Source organism: Calonectris borealis, chromosome 2, assembly GCF_964195595.1.
Source record: "Calonectris borealis chromosome 2, bCalBor7.hap1.2, whole genome shotgun sequence".
In the NCBI taxonomy this organism is placed as follows: Eukaryota; Metazoa; Chordata; class Aves; order Procellariiformes; family Procellariidae; genus Calonectris; species Calonectris borealis.
The window spans coordinates 99368122-99387077 of NC_134313.1; the positions used below are offsets into that span (position 1 = coordinate 99368122).

At 42.3% G+C, this 18956-nt stretch overlaps 1 protein-coding gene across 2 annotated transcripts in view; it reads left to right on the forward strand.

Annotated features, from left to right (window-relative positions):
- Positions 1-18956, forward strand: part of PHACTR1 (phosphatase and actin regulator 1) — a 313153-nt gene that overhangs the window by 251627 nt on the left and 42570 nt on the right. For both annotated transcript variants that reach the window (XM_075142705.1, XM_075142706.1), the window contains 3 exons: positions 303-633; positions 8139-8347; positions 9920-10076. In XM_075142705.1, the coding sequence (XP_074998806.1) occupies positions 303-633; positions 8139-8347; positions 9920-10076 (697 nt within the window). The remainder of the gene's footprint in view (positions 1-302; positions 634-8138; positions 8348-9919; positions 10077-18956) is intronic.

Consider the following 18956-nt stretch of genomic DNA (forward strand, 5'->3'; position numbering starts at 1 on the left):
AGGGCTTTAAAGCGTCAAAGTGTGCCACGAGCCTTGTTAAGCATTGCTTAACGTGTTTATTAAGGGGCATGCACAGCCCTGGGCTGTTTTTTGTGAGACTCGGAAGTGCTGCAAAACAATAGTATTTTTTCCAAAGACCATGCTGAGTGCACACTATGCAGAGTTGTCTGTCGCAGCAGGGAAGGGGTGCGCACTCCCGTGTTGACTAGCCACCTCAGTACCTGCTCACCCAGGCAGATACTCTGATCTCCATCTTACTGACATGAAAATTAACACCAGGACCTCTCTTTCTTCTGTTTTAGATCCTGGCGCTCCTGTGAAACTGCCTTGTATGCCAGTTAAACTGTCACCTCCACTACCTCCAAAGAAAGTCATGATTTGCATGCCTTTAGGGGGGCCAGACCTCTCTCTCTCATCCTATTCCACGCAGAAGAGCTCCCAGCAGCCTTTGACCCAGCACCATCACACTGTCCTGCCATCCCAGTTAGCAGCTCACCAGCACCAGCTCCAGTACGGCAGCCACAGCCAGCACCTGCCTTCTGGGTCCAGCACGTTGCCCATTCACCCTTCAGGGTGCCGGATGATAGAGGAACTGAACAAAACGCTAGCCATGACCATGCAAAGGCTAGAAAGGTAATGGATCAACTTTTAAAATTACATATTGATGTGCACTGTTTCCTGCTAACCTCAGTATCAATATCACCACTTGAGTTATGTTGATAGTGCTTGAATGAGGCCTCTCCTCTGGGGGTCTGACAACTTCAGGGCAGTCATTGCTGGAGAAACAGAGATGGGGAAAGAGCCTTTCTTGACTTGTTTGACAAGTTTGTGGCAGAGAGGGGAAAAAGACCAAATTTCCTGAACCCCGTTGTCATATTCAAGGAACTAGATAATACAGCCGGTGGAGAAGATGTTAATAGGACATGCCTGGCTTGCAATGTATACTACAGAGTATATAACTGCAAAGCTCTGGTTTGTGGCAGATTGCCAAAAAAAAGAAGAGGAAGTAGAAGATTCAAAAAAACCCAATAAAACCCAGATGTGCCACTCAACTGGGGCATCAGGTTAGTATTACCAATTAGCTCAAAACAACCTATGAGGACTTCCTACAAGTCACTCGGTGGGGTTTTAATATGCTATTTCAATTAATTTAAATTAAATTATACGTTTGATCATAAAATAAGTATTTAACCCATTCCATGGCAGCTACCTTCTTAGCCATATGCATCTGGAGGAAGGTTGTACATTTGGTCAGGAGAGCCTTACCCACCTTGGGGCTGTTTTCTATTACTGTCACTTGCGGGTATCTCTGAACACTGCTTCAAATAGTCTGAGTAAGTGAAACATGTTGTGTAAATGCAAGCTGTCCTCATAGACTGCAAAATCAGCAAGCTTTGGAAAATTTATTTCATCTTGTAGAGGAAAATTGAGCAAGTCCCAGAATAGGGAAGGTAGTCCAAAAATGACGTGTTCTATTTAGTACCAAGGGCAGCTTTGTAGCCAGCTTGTTCTAGGAGCATCAGATAATCCTTCTCTTAGACAGGAAGTGAAAATATTTGGTCTAACAGACCTAATGATTTGCCCCAATACCTCTTTGTGATAATGTTACCTTCATTATAGTTCATAGTTAAAAAGAATTGGATTGGGGATGGCAGATTCTCCTTACCGCATGAAAAACAGTCAGGGGACCAGAGGCTGTCCCACACTGCCAGCTTATTTTAGTACCAGGATAGCGAGACCTCTGTGGTTATAGCAGGAGGGGCTGATGTTTCTGCAACGCAGGGGAAATCTCTGCTGGGAGAAAACTGTTAGGGCTGTGAGGGAGGTTCCTCCTCCCATCAGTAAAAGGGGACTGGTAGGACTGGAAAAAGCACCCACATTCCCCCTTGTGCCCAGTGACTACCCAGTTACCTCTCACATTGCCGGCAGGGCTGGTCAGATGCATCTGCATCACCCCAAAGCTCGGTGCATCGAGCGCAGAGGGTAGCTGCTGTCTCCCAAAGGCTCCTTCGGGGCTGCGCTGCCCATGCCGTCCCCAGCATAGGTCGGATGTCTTACTGTCTGGCTCACACTGCATGCAGAAGGCACTTTGTTATCCTCAGCCCAGTGACATCTCTCAGAGTATGACTTCATTGTGGCATCTGTTGCCCCACAGCAATGAATGCTCCAATTTCTAGGCATCCATCATGTTTATGTCTACAAATACGTTTAACTGATTTAAAGAAGGTGATGCTGTTTGGGTTTAGCTATTAATTTGAAGCTGAAGCTCTGCTGCTTGTTAAAAACTGAATAAGCAAGGATTCATTTCCCGGTACGAAGCAATTGCCTCCCTCTGGAGAAGAAAATAAGAAAAGGTTGTGGCACTGATATTTCACATTTTAAATGAAAATGAATCCTAGTTCATGATATTGCAGACAGTTGATTTTTGTGGCCTTTTTGTGTTGATTAACTATTATTTCAATCGTGAAATAAAGTATTGAGTACTTCAGTTTTTCTCCTAGTCAAAACAAATCAATAACGTTTGCATTCACAAGAGAGAAAATAGGTGATGACTGTTTCCTCTGCAACAGCGATTGTTATTTTCATACTATTTACAGGTAAAAGGGTCTGTGGAGCTGACACTTGCTGTTAAATTCTTAAATTGCTTTTTCATGCCACATTGTGATCTTAGTAAATTTGCCAGCTTTTCTTGAAAATTTGTGCAGATTTTTAAAATATATGTTTTTAACTTGGGAGAAGATTATTTGCACCAAATGCCGCTGTTTTCTAGTATTTTTGACAGTAGTTCTTTTCCCATAATTGTATAAAATCTGGATTAAAACCCAGCGGAAATCATACCACAGCATTTGTCACTGGACACTTCAGCCCAGAAGTCTTGAGGGCTTTTTAAAACTGCACAGATCCTAGATCTGCTTTCCTCTATTTAAAAATTGGTAGTGTGCTCACATCTGTTGCATGCATAGGATATGCAGTGAGATCCTGAGCTTTACTGTTCCTTCCAAGATAACATGCTACTGGGTCACTGTTGTTGGGTCAGTAATCTTGAGGAGATGAGAGAGCCTGACAAGTCTCTGAGGCACCTTCTGGGGAATGCTAAGTTCATTGGCAGCGTTTATTTTTACTGATCTCAGTCTTTATCTTGAAACAATCCTGGAACATTATAGAATAATTGCCATAATGCTGCAGTAAGTCTGGTAATTTGGGGGATTATTTAGAGTAGTATTTTGTTTTTAATACGGGGGGATCCTGTAGACAAGTGCAGATCAGTATTCTGCTCTAAATTTTGTCTTTTTTTCCCTTGAATTTTTTTTTTCTTCCCTGTGTCTAGTTTCCTTGCTCCTAGTGCAGTGGAAGCTTCTCAAGTTGGTTAAACTCCATTGATATTCACTGAATCCATAACCAGTTTGTATCAATTCCACATTTTGCCCAGTAAACTCTTCTTAGACCTCACAACTCTCCTCTCTGCCAGGACTGTGAGTGTGACAGGAACAAACAATGAAACACTAAAACATCCCCTTCCTCTAGCGGTCTGGATTTTTTGCTTTCACAGGTGAGGTCTCTGGAATTCGGATACTCTGAAGACTGATACTTGAAATCAGTGCTTTGCTAATGAGCCAGAAGCTTGCCAGAGAAAAATGAGCTGTCCCTCTGTACCGGCCTGGAAGCCAGAAGTTATTTTGCTGTCTTTGACCTTGAGAAAGCTACTGAGCTTCTCTACCTCTATTTTCCCCTCTGCAGGAGTGGTTGCATGTTACTGCCTCACCTAGATCTAGTGCATATTAGTAAGTTAATGTCTTAAGGTACATTAAAAGCGTGTAATAGCTATTCAAGTCCCAGTTGTTCTTATGACTTAAAATGGCAGTTAATTCCTGGATTTTTTTATTCAGTTTTATTACAGACATTATAGAGCATTAAGTTCATTTGCACACTTAACGCTTTTGATTGCAAACATTTTCTGGCACTCGTAATATCTATTCATAACCTATTCTCAGAAGGGCAATCTGTCCCTTGTCATAGTATGACTATTATGACATGTCATTTTTGCTGCCAGTTTGCCTCTATTTTCCCTGATAAATTACCAGCTTTATGATAGATTAAGTTGAGACAGGGAAGAGTGTAATTTCCACGTAACCTTTTTTCTGCAACCTCTGTTGCCAGTTTGTGCCCTACTGCAAACGACTTTCCCCTTCAGCCCAAAGGGTATGTGTCAAGCATAAGTAAAACTCTAGATTTGGGCATCATTTTTTACCATATCAGAATGCATTTTAAGAGTTGCTGAAAATCTGATAAGCCCTGCCACCAAAAGCCGCAGAAGGTTTCATCCTCCTGGCTGAAATGAATTTGAGAAGAAAGACCGTGCCCAAAAGCCATGAACAGCAGCAAAAGAAGCTTTAGAAACCCTCTTGTGCCGCTGGAACGTATCTTTAATTTTGACTTAGGGAGGCAGCTTCTTGATCTGAAATAGCCTTATTTTCTGCCTTGCCCTTATGGTTCTCAGTCTGTCTGGTAAAACGACAATTAATTTCAATTACTCTGTGGGCTCTTGTACACTAGCAACTGAATCTAGGCCTCAGTTTGTTCAATGTATGTACTAAAGAGCTGGTAAGCAGCAATACCTCACTCCAGGCTAGAATTGCATCTGTGGCAGAGCAGTGAAAAATGGCTGTGTCCAAAAAGACAGTGTGAGACCAGTTCCTCTGGGACACCCAGTTCAGCTTCAGACTGTAGATTTATGAAATGAAATGCATTAGACATTCCTGCCAGTGTCTTGTAAATCTTATAAAATGTATTTGAGTCACAAAACATTTATCTTCCATAAAACTTGTCAAGAGAATTGCTTTTTGTCTAAACTTTAGCATTGCCTAAGGATAGAAACACTTAATATTTATAGCTCTGTCTTCTCTCTGTCTCTCACACATATGCCTGTATTGTAGAAATGCGGATACAATGGTTTGAAGTTTTTTTCAGATTTTTGTTTTAACTGATAAGTACAGAAGAGTGTACTGTGGACCTGAAAATATGCTGATAAAAATGTAACTCTTTATTCCAAAATCAAAAAGCCTGGGATGACGGAGGAGAAGCGTGCGGTTTTTTCCCACTAGATTTTACAGGAGGGATTTCACTTTCTTCTTTTTTGATTTTGTCTGTACCATGAGTCACTCACATGCTTAAATTCTGACTTTTCATTAAAAAATTTTCTCACTAGAAACATTGTAAGCTATAATGGTGTAACTTTTTTGCTGTTTTGATCACGTAAAGGTGATGCAACAGTAATTGCAAGTGCTTGTACTAGTCAGCTATGAATTATTCAAATCTATGTTAAGATACATTTATCTTCTTAAAACAAGTATTTGCTTAGCTGTAGCTTTGTTCTCTAATTTTGTTGCAAAACGTGAAGCTGATTTAAAATGGACTGTTTGAAACAATAGTGTGCTTTTTGGTAAATAATGCTAAAAAATTTTGTTGTGTAGGCCACCTGACCATGTGGGGTTTTTGCTAACGACCCAGAGGAATTTATACACAATGGAAATATCCAGTGACCTTGATTTGTCTTTCTTAAGTATACTGCAGTACTGTCTGTATTTCATAAGTGCTTTGCTTAGACAGCTGACTTAGTCAAAATGCTGTGGAAAAGGCTGATTTTAATCAAGAAGAACACAAAACACCAGGAAAAATGAGGGGCTTAAAATAGAAAGTAGTATTGTCAAGAAACTGGATGATTCAGAAAAATTACAATGAGATGAGAAGCCGCCTATTTCTAGATCACTAATTCAAATAAAGATCCTCTGTGGTAATTTGTCATCTTGTTGCCATCCGATACCTGCTTGATAACCTAAAACTGGTGAACCACTTTGATATCTGCTACCCTATGTGCACGCCCGTAAGGATGCATCTGTAACCTGCATACATCCTTCACAGAACAGGGAAGCACCAAATGGTCCTGGATGCTGAACTACATTTTGCTCCCTTCATTTGTGCTTCCAGAAGGGACCTAGTGAACTTGTACTTACTCACTGTGTATGTATTGTTTTAAAATTAACTGAATATTCCAGTGGTTGTGTTCACCATTGGAAGTTTTTTATTTCCCTTTTTTTTTAGCAGTGTTAGCAGAATTTCACAGCATTTTAGGTTCTCTTGGAAATTTAATTCCAGGCATTTGAATTTCCTACCTTTCCTCTTAAAAAGAGTTACACAAAAAATAGGTTACAGAGAAAACAGATTTTTAAAATGAAATTCATAAAATTAAAATTATTAAAGCGTATCAGTAAATTAAGTTGGTTGAAATTTTTTAAAGACTGTAATGCATTTATGTGTCATTAGAAGAATTCATCTGATGAATTTTAAAACTATTTCTGGGATAAAATTTTTGGGTCAAACTCATTGAAGTCTAATACAAAAATTCACAAGCCAGTTCTTCATGAATCTCTCTTACTTTGTGGTACAGAACATGGACTATCACTGAGAAAATGGAGTTCCTGTCTTCAAGGCATCCAGTAAAGCTATGCATCTCATTGTCTGCAATAGTAAATGTTGCAATTAACAAAATGAATTCTTTGAAGCCAAAGATAATAGCAGCATGGTATGGTTTGCTCACAGGATCTGAAGCCTTTTCTTCTCCTTAATCCCTAAGCACATTGTGTACTAGCATTATATACCCAGAAGTACCCTTTAAAAAGGCTTTCTGGGATGTTATCTGGCAGCCATTTAAGAGTCCATGTTAACTTTAGGGTTAGAAGAAAGAAATGTTTCAAGTTGACTCAGTAGAAAATAAATTAAAGAGAAGAATACAACATTTTTTCAAGATGCAGAATGCCTCTGGTATTCTGAGCAGGCTAAAATATTCAGGGGAATTGAGGCTACTCAGCCCTCGGTAAAGTCAGACCCAAATTTGTGTGCTGCAAGTGCAACCTGGCCAGTGCCTCTGGTTTCACACCTATGTTCTTCTGGAAAGTAAAATGGAAATTTGACATAAAGAGGGTGTCCAACAGGCAAATGTTCCCCACCTTTCACACAGCTGTTGCCTCAGCTGGGACTTAAGACAGAGGGCCGTTTCTGCTGACTCACAAATAAACCTGAGCAGCCATCATTTTTGCCTGCCAGTCTCCCATTCTCATTTCACGTTGGAAAAGCAACATGAGCTCTTAGATAAAAATGGGCTGGGAAACCTGGTTCTGTTCCTGACTTTTCCTTTCACCTTTTGTTTGCCTTTGATCTTCACCTCCTCGTGTTCCTACTTGTATTGGTATGTTCCTTGGTAAAGGGCTTTGAAATCAACACATAAACAGAGCTAGATGGTAGCAGTACTGAGTGCAGGTCTCAACCTAGTAAGCTGCAGGAAATGATCAATCACACTTTATGTGACAAAAGAAATATGATGTTAGCTCCAATTCAGATTGATCTCCAGCACCTGGCTGGAGTGAGGAGCCGAGGCGGGAGAAGGGATATCATCACCGCAGCCCCCACAACATATAACTGTGCCAACAGCAAACAAACCTCCCAGGTTTCACCTCCCTCCCTTGTTACTCTCACCAACTCCCAAAGCCTCTTTTCTCCAAGCCCAGTTTGACATGCTCGGTCCCCTGCGCTTCAGAGAGTTGTGCCTTTGCCTTCCCCTCAAGTCAATCAACATCTTCTTGCCCAAGGAGTGCAAGTCATGCTTTCCCTCTGCCTTTCTACAATCCTCCTCTACAATCTATACCTTTCCTTCCTCCCACTCTCTTACTCCACCTTTTGCATTCAGTGAGACGTTTTCTCCTTACTGCCTGCACGCCAGTGGAGAGGTCACACAGGCACCGGGCTGAAGACGTGCTTATCGTCACTCTGTGAGTAGCTGGTGAAATTCCCACTAAGCCTTGAGACTGCACTGGCCACAGATCTTTAATTCTCAGTCCTGGCTGCCAGTATTTCTGCCTGCGTGCTGTCCTACCTCTCCCTAACAACTGTTGTACCTTAAATCTAATGTGTACTCAGTTTAAACTCATTAGATGTCTTGCTGGTCATGAAGATCTTTCTGTCCTCGTTTCTTCTCAGAAAAGGATGAAAGACCACGACTTTCCTAAATACAGTGAGAGAAGCAACTCAAGTCTTCCATTGAGCTGTTTCCTTTAGTTTATTTATTTGTTTTTCTTTCCCAACAGCTCTGGTTTACACACAGGTGACACTGTTACAAAAACAGGACCTGGGGGCCTTCCAGACATGAGACAAGTGCCAACTGTTGTGATCGAATGCGATGACAATAAAGAAAATGTGCCTCATGAAACCGACTATGAAGATTCTTCCTGCCTCTACACAAGACAGGAAGAAGAGGAAGAGGAAGATGAAGATGAGGATAACTCATTATTTACAAGTAAGACTCATTTCATTTTTCCTTTCTTTACTTTTTTCCTTTTCTTTCCTTTCTTTTACTTTTCATTTTTCCTTTCCTTTATTTACTTTTTACTCTGAACTCTCAATACTCTCAAGGGAAGCACAAGGCCCATGAATCTTCTTTCTTGACCGTGGCTTTTGCATCTCTCAGGGCTTGACTACATGGGGATGCTTGGTAAATTAATCCAAAATAACAAGTAGTACGAATTTATAGTGATTTCCCAAATCCACATGAATCCCTGTCTGGGTAGCTCTCAGACACAATTCAAATGACTGTTTTTGGCTTATATTAGTTCACTTCCAAATTGACTTTTGGATTCATGTTCCCAAGTGTCCATGGTGTAGGAAGCGCTGCCTTTGGCTTAAGTCAAGATCAGCTCAATAGAGTTACTTCAGGAGGATGAAATAAGTGCCACCGATAGAGAATCAGAGCTTTTATATACAGTAAGTATTAAATCATGTCAGGATCGTAAGTCTGCACATACTTTGAAAGGGATCACGATCAGAGAATTGGGCTCAGATAAGAAGAGAAGAGGTTAATTGATAGCCGTATCGCAATTACAGTCTGGAGAGGGACCTGTGGCCCCTTCCTGACCTCTCTGAGAAAACCCATCTCCTGCCTCGGTGTGGCATCATAGGACTCTGCCATGAAGACGAGATACAGTACTTTGCATATGACAACTGCTTGTCATCCTGCAGGTCGAGCTGAAGTTTCAGGCCCTTGGATTTCTTTTCTTCTGAAAACTGGGAGCAGTACAAACAACACCCTTTTTAAAACACATACAAATAGGCATATTTCATCTCCTCAGAATCCTCCCTTACCCTGCAAGTGAAATTAAGCAATCTTTGCTCTTAAACTAAGAAACAGAACAGAACTACACTATCTCGTACTCTCCTGCCAAAGCCCAAAACCTCTAATGGGTTTGTGTCTCTCTGTCTGCTTGTGTCTGTCTTCCCTGCTCAAACTGCTTTGGATGCAAGCCGAGGAAAGCAAGCTTGAGCCATGAAAGGCCACTGGTTTTCACAGTGTCTTTGCCACTGTCACTGCCTGAGAAGCAGCAGCAGTTAATGTACATAGAGATCTGTGCTGCTTCTGATTGATTTTGATTCCTTCTAGTGTGAGCTCGGATGTCTTGATATTACATTTCAAGAGAGAGGGATACCTCTCTCTTTCCGCATGCTGTAGCTCTGCTGCCCACCCAGTTTCTGAGGTTGAATTATTCATTCCATTACATGGTTCAGAAACACCGTGCTAGAGAAAGCTACAGATGCTACTAGCAATTCTGAAACAAGCCCTTCTTCTCCACTCCCCTCTATGGACCAATATTTTAATTTCTTTCTCCTGTATACCTAGCAAATTCAGCTTTTCCTTATTATGATATGAATTGAGGTTAATTGAGCACATGAAGTTAATTGATGCCCCTTTTCCCACAGTCCATACCAATGTAAATGAGAGCCTAGTATCGTCCCTTGGCTAGTACTTCTTTGCCTGCTGCATGCTGTAATGAAATGATGACACCTCCTTTGGCAGAGCCTCTCCTCTCTCCCACAGGCTCCCTGGCAATGAAAGTCTGCAGGAAGGACTCTTTAGCAATCAAACTAAGCAACAGGCCTTCCAAGCGAGAGCTGGAGGAAAAGAACATCCTCCCCATGCAGACTGATGAAGAGAGGCTTGAACTTAGGCAGCAGATTGGGACAAAGTTAACAAGGTAGGAGACAAACATTTTTCTAACTCTTGCTTTTGGAAATATGTGGTGGGATGCATATTTTATCCTTAGTTTGTAAACATTTGAGATCTAATTGTTCACAATGTTCAAGAGGAAAAGCCGGGGGGGCGGGTAAGACTCTAGACATTATTTCTGCTCCAATATAACTTCCCATACAACGCCCCATTTCATTTTCCTGGCATATCCTATGGGATCTTTGGTTGTGTTAAGTATCAGCATGAACTCTGTGGATTTGGTTGTTTTCGGTGCACCATTGGGAAATGTTCAGCTTTGATGACATTTTGGACTGTAGCTGCAGGTGCCATTTGATAGGCTATTGGTTTGGCCAAAGGGCAGAGGTATAACTTTCGCTTCTGACTGCAGCTCCTGTGAGTAGCTGAGTCTTTTCCTGATCCAAAATACTTACGTCCTTCAGTACCTGCTTTTGTTGGGTCAGGTTGGACAGATTTACCCTGTCTAGACTCTTTCTTCTTCATAACAGTGTTACTCACCAGCTGTTCTGGTTTTCTGTATGGCATGGGATATAGAGGGGTGGCCATTAAATGTGGAAGATTTCTGTCAAGAATTAGTAAACTGAGGTCAGGTAGAAATATCTAAGAACCTCCTGTGCTCCAGCCATGATTTCTGTAATCAATTTAATACGTTACGTTATCAACTTGGTGGTATGCAGAGCTGGTGAATGCTGTTAGTTGCCCTCCAGTGTGACTCTGAGAAAACCACAAGGAGAAGACCAGCCAGTTGTTGGGAATTTCCTTGTGAGTTTTCTTTTTTTTTCCTTTTTTTTTTTGGTGGGGGGGATGAGGGGGGAACACCACTACTATACTGAAGAATAGGAGCTCCTGGTAAATACCTCTTTCAGCATTTTATCTACGTTTTTTTCCATGCCCTCATCTATCGCCTCTTTGGAATAAACTAACCACATCTTTCCAGTCTGTCTTTGAAAGTCTTTGTGCTGGGTCATGCGTAGCCTACTTCAAGTCCTGTCTAATTCTTCAGTATTGAAGGGTCTCAGCAGTGATACCCAAACTATGCAAGATGGCGCTGCACTGTTGCTGGTACTGTGATTTTTCAGTCCAGTCTTTATTCAGCCTAATACCTTGTTAGACTACGGATGCACATGGAGCTCTGGGTCCCAAAGAGCAGCACATGATAGCAAGGTCCCAGTGCTTATATGTTTAATTTTGAATCCTTTTGAAGCATGTGAAGAGTTGAAATTTTTGTTTCTTAGCGTATCTTACTGTGCACTGCTTGACCTTGCAATGACATTGAACAGCATTTCCACTGGGTTGCCCATTTGCCTAAATTACTTAGGTCTCTCAGAAGTTTTACAGCACTGTCTGATGAAGGTAAATAGTGTCATTTGCAAACACTGACTCTGCACAACTCACTGTGCCCCAGGTGTTTTTTATTATAAATATTTTATATCTCACCTCTCCAAAACCTGCTTTTTCCCCATTAAAGAATGTTTCTTCAGCATATCTCTTTTTAACAAGGGAGACTAATTTTGGCAATACCCAGAACCCTTCCTGTGTTAGCCCCATATTCTCACAGTGATGTTGTTTGTTTCCCCACTTGCACCTCTGCTCATTCAGTCTGAGGTATAATGCTTGATCTTGTCTTCTAATATAGCTAGGACTTAGGGGCAATCACAAATAGTTCAAATAATTAAAACTGTGTATATACGAGCTCAAAAAGTAGCTGAGCCACTGTTGTTTCACTCCCATTTTATACCAGCATAACATCACTGAAATTGGTAGAATTTCACAAGCCTTATCTGAATAATATAGTTGCCAGTCTGACCTTTTAAGTACTGGTATTTACTAGTATGTTATCCTTTTGAGTAGTTAAAAAGAATCAAGAAATATGAGGAGAAAACAACTTTCCTCATTTCTAATATGCAAAAGGCCACAGACATTCCAGCAGCAAAAAGGAAGGTACCTGTCTTACCAGTGCTTTGTGTTTAAATGTGATGTATCCATGTGCACAGACTGATGAATATTAGATTGAAATAGAGAGAATATTTCAATTTGGACAGTATTTCTTTACTGTCCAGACTTCATTATTGAATCCATCCTTTGCCATTGCTCAGTAATTGTCATACAGTGATGCAAATGCCAAGCAAAATTAAAGTAGTGAAGCATTTATAGTCCTTAGAGAAGATGCTAGATGCAGACTATAATTGCAGCTGGCAATTTTGGATTTCAGAGGGATTTGTACTGTTTCACCAATGGTCCCCTATGGTTTAAAATAGCCAGCCAATGAAATCACATATGCTACTTAGGGAAGTAAAAAATGCAGAATAAAAACTTCAGCAAATAGTTATTGTCTGTAATGGATCAATTAATTTTCACCAAGAGGCTGATTAGGATACTTCAGCATTTATGCATAATCCTCATAGTATTTAGTTTGGAAGAGCTCATTGGCTGCCACATTTGGCAGATCAGAATTTAGTACTATACAGAGAACGTCATTTTTAAAGACACTTGTAGCCAGGCATATTGAGAGATTGACCATTGACATATTGTGTGGGACCAAAATCATCCCAGGTGTAGTTCCTCCAGCCTTATTAGTGTTGCACCAGGAATCAATTTGGCTCAGAACTGTTTGTTCAGATCCTGTTTAAATGTAGCTTGGAACCTCTGAACCTCCAGTTAGTTCCAGAAAATTGTTATGACTTTATTATTGCATCCAGCAACTGGAAGAGAGACTCCAGAGCAGACTTCACCATGTCGCCTGTTCCCATGCCTTGAGAACAGTGCCTTGACTTACACCAGACCAGTTGTAAGGGTAAGGCTGCAGAGACTATATCTTATAGGACTACGTACCTGAATATTAGCTCAGCCATGAGACAAATTAACACCTTTGTGCATATCATAGAAACACTTCACGTGAATGTAGTGCTTCGCTGGTGCGTATCCTGTATCATGGCTCAGCACATGTAGATCCAAGCAAAAATGGAGCATTTTGCCCAAGATGGCAAAATATGTCCTAGCAAAGGCAGGAGATCCCACATCACGTGAATTCCAGCCACATGAATAGGCCACTGCAGCATAGACTATTTCTGGGCAGTCTTTACACAGCAATTGCAGCAACTAATTAGAAGACCACCTCCTCTAACCAAACCAGAATGGACTACTCCAAAATGTGATACCTACTATGAGGCAAGGAGCAAAAATAGTGAATTAAGATGCAGAACTTCCAGCTCATAACCACACGTGACTTGGGGATAGGAAATGGATGCTGGAGGCCACGTTCTTGGCTGCTTGCAACTCCATTAACTTCTACTCTGAAATGCAGATCTTCTGCGCTAAGTAAATCTTAAGGGGGTATGGTTTTCTTTTTTTTTTTTGCCTGCTCAGCTTCTCCCAAACTCCTCCTCCATTTTATCCCCTGGTGCCTGCACAGCTGCTCAAGAAGTGTGTGTAAGTGACCGTAAGACAGAAAGGAGAAAACAGGAGGGAAAACAGGACTCTGAAAGTTAGCAGGCAGCAGGAAAAGACAGACTTCTGCCTTCTATCTGTCTCTCTGGCTGTGTTGGACCTGCTGGGAAGCAGTGATCCCTGATTATTCAGGATAGAGCGGGAGGCAGGAGGACCTGGATTTAGCATTTAGTGACTATCAGGGTGAGAGGTGTGGGGCATATCTGGGCTATGACTGTGAAGCAAGGACTCAGACAGGCTCTGGATCTGAGCTTGGAGGTTCTCTCAGGGGCAATGATAAAGGCATGGCCTGTCAGGAGCCCCTGGTGAGGAGGAGGGCCAGAACTGATGGGTGTTGCACAGCAGACCATTGTCCCCTGCTACTGAGATGGGTGCTTCAGTACCAGTCCTTGCACTTCTGTTTCACCAAGGAATCATAATGGTGGTCATAAGAGACCACACAGACTTCCTCAATCAACATATTATTTAGTAAGCACAAGAGCGCTTTAGAGAAAATGTATCTATATATTTCTGTATAGCTACAGAACTACACCAGACTTTGCTGAGGACTTTGCACTCCCTTAAACTGGGAAGACCTGGTTTCTTTGCGTGTCTTTCACAAAGTCTCTCCCATACCTTGAGACAACGCGTGTCTTTAGACTATGGCTGATCTGCCATGCATCCTACAACAGAGGCTTTCTAAAGCTGTCCTGGTTCTGGCTGGGACAGGGTTAACTTTCTTCCCAGTAGCTTGCGGGGTGTGCTGTGTTTTGGGTTCGGTGTGAAAGGAGCGTTGATGGCCCATTGATGCTTTGGCTGTTGCTGGGTGATGCTTGCACCGGGAGGGGGGAGCACAGCAGGGGTGGTGGACCCAGCTGGCCAATGGGGTATTCTATACCATGTGACATCATGCTCAGTACAAAAACCAGGTGTGTGGGGGGGCTCGCCCCCTGTTCGTGACACGCGGTCGGCGGTCGGTGAGCAGTTGCATTGTGCATCGCCTGCTTGTGTAGTCTGTTATTGTTGTTCTCATTGTTATTGCTACTGTTCTACTTCATTTTATTTCAATTATTAAACTGTTCTTTTCTCAACCCAGGAGCTTTCCTACTTGTGCCCTCCCGATTCTCTCCCCCGTCCCACTGGAGGGGGGGGGGGGAGGGGGTGAGCGAGCGGCTGCGTGGGGTTTATTTGCTGGCTGGGGTTAAACCACGACAAAAGCACTCAAGTCTTTTTTGAGTCTCTTAACCCCCCAACTCTAGTGAAGGTGCTCTTTAGCAATTAGATACAGGAGTATTAAAGCTGAGATTTTGGTCCACTGCTTTTCAAGAATGCATGGCAGTGTCCTTATCTGTTTTCCCTGAATTGCTTCTATCCTGGCTTTCCCACCTGCTGGAATAGGATGATCTAATCATACAAAAAATCTGGTAATCCAGTATTATTATCATCACGTTGCTAATAATCAATGTTAAGGGAACTTGTTGGTATTCACAGTATTATTACTGGTCAGCGTCATGTCTGTCTCATCAGCACACTTCTAGCCAGCTCAGGGCAGAGGGCAGGCTGGCTGCAGGTCACAAGGCAAAGGAGATACATAAAGGCTGTCCACAGGCGAGCAGTGCATGTCAGGGGACTGCTACCCATCACTGGCAGGTGCCACAGGCAACCCAATAAGATTTTGCAGCCCAGTAAGATTTTGTGCTGTGCTGCTGCCAAAAGCTGTCAGTTGTAGGAGTCAAGTTTAGCCCAAGACCATGCCTGGTGTGAAAGCAACGAGAGATGAGGACAGGGAGCAGCCCTCTGCACATTAACTAAATAATTAAATAGAAAATAATTAAATTAGAAATAAAGAGGAAAGTAACTTCTTTCAGTGTCCACACGCTACCTTTTGCCTCTCTTGTGACTTTGAGTGATGGACATCCCATTGCTCGACTGAATCCTGTGAGTGTGACACTGTATATGTTCCGCTGGCTTTAAAGCAGTGAATCAATGGCAGGCTCCTCTGTCAGATATACAGTAGTGCTCTGCATTGTTTTTTGTATAGCCCTAGATTTATTCACTACAGTACCTTATGGGGTGCTGTCCTTACACCAGCAAGTGGAAAATCTTGATCTGAAGCAATATAAATAATGTCTTGCAAGTATCATGAGGCAAAGGATAGGAAGTATGGAAATAGATCACAAAGACACTGCCTGTGTGCATATGGCTGTAAATACGTACCCTTGAGATACGGACATGCAGACCTGCTGGATGTGTTTATAGTCCCATTGATGCTTTGGAAATAGTACCGAGATGTCTGTGACTGAAAAATGTGGCATGAAAAGACATAAATCTTTGTTATGGAGCAGCAGGTTTGACAGATGATGGTCACCTACTACCTCGATCAGAAAGGTAATCTACTCTACGCATTCCCTGATCAATACTGCATCTTCCTCAGCTGTACTGAAAAATACTGCCTAGAAACAGAAATCTTGTGATGAAATGAACTTGGTGAATTCCCACAAGTATAAAAAATTGCCATTGATTTTTAAAATGTCATGAGGCTGCTGTGAGATTTTTGGCCTTGTTCACATCAGGTGCTAGTTGTCGGTGTGTCCCTCTGCATTCCGGAGAAAGAGCAATAGAGTATGTTTGTAAACAGAAGGAGAGACCAGAAAGAAGAGTAGAAAAATTGGACCATTGGGAAAAGGATTGCATCTTCGGCATCACCATGAAGGTGACAGAGATATTACCAGTGCTGAGGAAAGGTCAGTCTGTAAGGCTTGCACAGTCGTTAAAATGCACAGCAGTACCTTCAGAGGCCTGAGGGGACGGAATAGTCCGAAGTGATTGTTTTTATTTACTAAAAAATTAGGCTGTGAGGAGATTCAGCTTTTTGAAACGGCTAATTATTTAAACAGTGTTGCAGTCCCATTGAGGGGAGGGTTTATTCAGTCAGAGGATAGCAGCAAGATGGCCCCCGTCAAGCACGGCTGAATCTCCTCATGGCTGTTCCCCATCCAGCGCTGTGGAGACATTTTGTGCCCTCCCCATCTCCAAGTCATTTAGGGATAAAAAGAATGGGCAGACAGCAGGATTAGGCTTTATTCACAGATCTCATTTTGTTGGGTAACGTGAAATAATTTCTTCCTAATTACCTCTGACGTCTGCAATTCTCACACTTATTGTTAGCTTCCACTAATGAGAGAAAAGCAAGTGCCTAAAGCAAGAGCTCATCCCCAACAGCAGCGCACACGTGTGTGTGTGGAGCTTGCCTCTTCGCGTGTGGGGTGCTGGGGATAAATCACACGGAAAATGGGATTGTGATAAACAAGCTCATCTAAATCCTGGATTAGAGGGGACGATGCGACAGCGCTAGATGCATGAACGGGGGTGACCGAAAAAAGCTGCAAAAGGCTGAGCCTGGGTTTAGCCGCGATGGTACCTAGGGAAAACAGCATTTTTTTCCCTTTTAGTTTAGCTTTGTGAGGAGGCCGTACATTTATGAAAAATCCCAAGGAAGCTATCTAAATTGCCCTTAGCATCAGGAGGAAGGCAGCAAAAGCGGGTGATTATCTATGGGCGACAAGCTTAAACCGAGTTATCATTACACATCTGGGTTCAACCGCCAGGAATAAATACTCTGAGCAGAACTGATCTGGGTTCTGTGCGGGCGTACGGATGGGAGATGGGCTCTCAAGTCCCTTGTCAGCCCTCTTTTCTGTGATTGATATCCTAGCGAGCTCTGTTATGCTGAAAGGAAGGGTGGCTTTGTAGTTAAAATGCTCTGGGAAGGCTGCATCTTCCCCAGGCTTTCCAACCTCGGGCAAGCCATTGAAAGAAACACATGCGCACATATATGTATATATATATTTAAGGTATGTTAGGGTGTCCAAATGTACATATGTGCCTATGAACTTTGGAAAATTCCACTAGCTGACAAACTCTCATTGCCAGCAAAGTTTGTGTGCTTTCGAGAAACCACCCAGATACCAGGATCTCTTTAGACATCTAACTCTGTGTTTCAGTAGGACAAGGGTCCTCATTTCTGAGCATGGTTTGGACTTGTCTCTTTATATTAGGAATTTTCATAGCTAACATCATCATTCATCACAAAAAAAGACAAGTCTAACATCAAGAATGATACTATTACTATTGTTTTGATATGATTTTCAACAACTAACAGCATGAATTTGCTTCATCTGAGTAATTTGCTATGGCAAAAGGTCAATGGAGCAATCAAGGGAAAGGGGAGGTGACGGTGGGTAATGTCACCGCAAAACACATCACCTCTACATGCTCCCTCATTTGTGGGATGAACAGGTCCTTAACCTATGATCTGGATGGGCCCTGGAGTGTGATCTCTCCTCGGGATGAACCCCTGCCACCACCAGTTTCACTCAACTGGGGCCAGCAGATGTCTTGCTATGTATGAAAGCAAAGCCTCGCAGAGTGGATATAGTCTGTCCTTGGGCAGATGCGTCTCTCCGTATTAGAAGGTGGGGCTCCGAATGTGCAGAGACAATTTATTTATGTTACTATAAAGGAGGAGGAACGTTGTGCTGAGGAGAGGAATGCTCTTAATGGTAGGCAACAGGCAGCAGGAAGCGGCATTTGAGGGCAAGGTCTCCCCGGAGGCACCCGTGTGGCCACTCATGAAATGGAAAGTGTTTTCTCCATGTCAAAAGTTCATTTCAATCAGAGATGTCGCCAGCCCGGGAAGGTATTTGTTATTCCTGGGGTCTGTCACTGCTCCCGTTGCCTGCTCTCATGGAAGCAGTGCAAGTCACTCCGCGCTGTCATTGCAACATCTGTTTCTCCCATCCTTTCTCTGCAGAAGCCGAGGCAGAATACATTATGGGGTTACAATTTCCGCTTCATGCTTCCCATCCTCTTCAGCCCCCTGACACAGTCTGTATTTGAGGTCTAACTCAGGCTGTCAACACAGCCAAGACAAATATATTTAGTCTACCTTAGTTTCCTTTGCAGTTTCAGTGGGGTGTGGTATCCTTCATTTTCTGCCTTGAATTGATTGCAGTGTTGCTTTTAGTTGTCAAACCACTGTCAGTTTTTACCTCAGAGGAAGCCACGTTTCTCTGCTGGGCAAAATAATTCTTGGTGAAATAATGCAAGCTTGTGGCAGTAATGAAATAACATATGTCAGTAATAGAAATAGTCTTTTATTTCTCCAGTAAACAAGAGGCCGCGTGGAGTCCATGCAGTGCTCTCTTTTGAGTAAAAGAATGACAAATATTAATAAAAACAGGTGAAACAGACACAAGCAAGGAAGTAGCTGATTCTAAATATTATATTCTGGCTTTAAAAGAAGAAAACAAGGGTGGTTTGTTTGGGTTTTTTTCTTTTGCTGGTTAATGCTGACAAATTTAGGGCAGCTCCATTAAGAACTAGCTTATAAATTTCCACCTTGAAAAAATCTAACCATAAATCTTCATGTTTTGTGTCTGCT